We start from the raw sequence: 2,500 nt of genomic DNA on the forward strand, positions 1-2,500 counted from the left end.
TTCTGTCCTAAAAGAAGTCCTTGGTTCAGGAAAGTTTGAGAACTCCTAGTGTATTAGACCTTCATATAATGCTTATAGGAACATCTTGTAGGACTGGAGGGGTGGGATTTTTTGAGGGGATTCTTACCGGAGTGGTGGACCGCAGAGCCTCTATATAGGTGATTCTTCGATGGATTATGAACCTTCTTCTAGGCTCAAACCTCATAGAAGCTAGTAAGTTATTCTCGAGAGACATAATTCAATTCGTGACTCACAGAATGGGTTCTCCAAGGGTGAGTCATGTGTAACTAGTCTTCTATCCTTTTACACTAATGTCTTCAAGGCCTTAGATAACAATGATAGTTGCAATGTTATTTACCTTGACTTTAGCAAAGTGTTCGACAAGGTGCCCCACTAGAAACTACTAAATAAAGCCAAAGCCCATGGAAAGAAGGAAAAGTGTTTGTATGGATTAAAGCTTGGATCATTGACAGAAAATAGTGGGTTACCATAAACGGTGTAAAATCCAAATGGGGGAGTGTTTCTAGGGGAGTTCCCCGGGGCTCGGTTTTGGGCTCCTTATTGTTCACTTTGTGTATAAACGACTTGGACAGTGGGATAAATAGTAAATTTGCAGATGACACTAAAATAGGACACCTAATTAGGTCAGGAGAAGACGCCGGGATTATGCAAGGGGTTCTTGACATATTGTTCAAATGGTCGATGAAATGACAGACTTCAGTACCTCAAAGTGCAGCGTGTTAAACGTAGGTTTACACAACCCAGAAAACAGGTATAGCTTATAGAACACTTATTTTTTTTTAGAGAAAACTCAGTGCGAGAGACACTTGGGAATTCTAATGAATCCTGTCCTTAGATCCAAGAAACAGTGCATTAACTAGAGCTAACAGAACATTAAGTTTCATTGTTAGGACGGATACAAATAAGAATGCAGAGGTAGTTATCAAACTCTATCTGGCGTTAGACTCATCATTGACTATGCGGTACAATATTGGTCTTTATCCTATAGAATGGATATCAGTTATTAGAATCAGTACAGAGAAAAATGATCAAAATTATACAGAGGCTCAGAAATTTGCTTTACGAGGGCAGGCTTAGGCACTTTAATCTACATTCTCTGGACAGACGTAGTGTGAGGGCTAATCTAATAGAGGTGTCCAAGTGGATCAAAGGCTTTAACAAGGATGGTGCAAACAAGATCATTATATTAAGACAACAGGGCAGGACTCGCAGTAATGGACAATTGGACAAATTTTTATTTAATAAGGAAACAGGCAAGACCTAGTTTGCCATTAGAATGGTCAACAAATGGAATAGACTAACCATATAGTAAGTTCTGAAACTATCGATTGTTCTTAGAATAGATTAGACAACTTTATGGATGGGGATGACAGGTGGGAATGGACATGGAACTGCATAGTGTAGGCCTTATTGTCTCTTGCAGTATTATTCTTATGTTCTTATGAAGAATGTAGGGGACGCTGCGTGGTTCTTTCCATAGTACATTTGTCCGAGTTGGGACAATGTTAAACATGTGCGAAGGCCACGCAGTGCACACATACACCTGTAGAGCGGTGTTATTGTTGTCTGATTTGGCCAATTTTTCGACAGTTGAAGCAACGGTGTGAACGAGGACATTAATTATTTAGAATCGTAGATATTCTGTGTAAAGGTGAGATGGGTGGTGGAAACGAGTGAAGGTTTATGTATATGTGGAGAGTGGAATCCATATGTCTTTCATTGTTCGTCAAGAGTGGTGGACTTGGGATGTTTTTTGACTTGCAAGTTTTTTTTTTCAATTGCAGCAGGTGTGGGATGTAATCAAACTTATTTTGGAGCTGAAGATCGCATAGGTTATGTTCTGGATATGGGTGCTGACAAAAGCTGTGAGGGATTGAGCTTTGTTGTACTAAGTTTCCGTACGAAGAAATGAAGTCTCTGTTCAGTTTAAGGACACCTTGGGAACCAAAGGGTGGGTCTTGGTGACCCTGAGACTCAGGAATCTCTGGGTTATCCAGGTCGAGGTCTACTTTATCGAAATGAGGAACAAAGGAGTTGGGTTAAGTTTGGGAAATCAATATCTTTTATCGGTGTAGTTGAATCGACTGATAACCGTAGCTCAGGGGTCATTTTGCTGCGGCGCTATTGGATATTTCCCCAACAGGGCTAAAGATGACGATTATTTTTCCTTATATTGGTACAATATAAAATTATCCTGAGTGCACCTTCCAATTACCTGACAATCCCACCCCAACACCCAGCTAAAGATAATTATTTTTGTCTCTTATATTAACATAAACAAAGAGATCTTATGCATCATCTCATTATTTGGCAGTCCCAGGCTAAAGATAGTAATTATTTTTTTCTTATAATAATATAAACAAAAATATCTTTAATGTCTTTCCTCATTATCCGGCAGTTCCACCCCAACACCCGGCGAGAGGCAGTCGAATGGCTCATCGAGAAGATCGAAGCCAAGCAGAAGTATGGAGGCGCAGAA

General features: G+C 39.9%; 1 protein-coding gene across 4 annotated transcripts in view; it reads left to right on the forward strand.

Moving 5' to 3' along the window:
- The window catches only part of LOC143028129 (anoctamin-10-like), a 211,495-nt gene that overhangs the window by 61,037 nt on the left and 147,958 nt on the right, over positions 1 to 2,500 (forward strand). For all 4 annotated transcript variants that reach the window (XM_076189762.1, XM_076189765.1, XM_076189764.1 and 1 more), the window contains exon 3: positions 2,420 to 2,500. This exon is cut by the window's right edge and continues 36 nt beyond it. In XM_076189762.1, coding sequence (XP_076045877.1) covers positions 2,420 to 2,500 — 81 coding nt within the window. The remainder of the gene's footprint in view (positions 1 to 2,419) is intronic.

The sequence above is a fragment of the Oratosquilla oratoria genome, chromosome 9 (genome assembly GCF_046742065.1).
Source record: "Oratosquilla oratoria isolate Oo_2021 chromosome 9, ASM4674206v1, whole genome shotgun sequence".
Lineage (NCBI taxonomy): Eukaryota > Metazoa > Arthropoda > Malacostraca > Stomatopoda > Squillidae > Oratosquilla > Oratosquilla oratoria.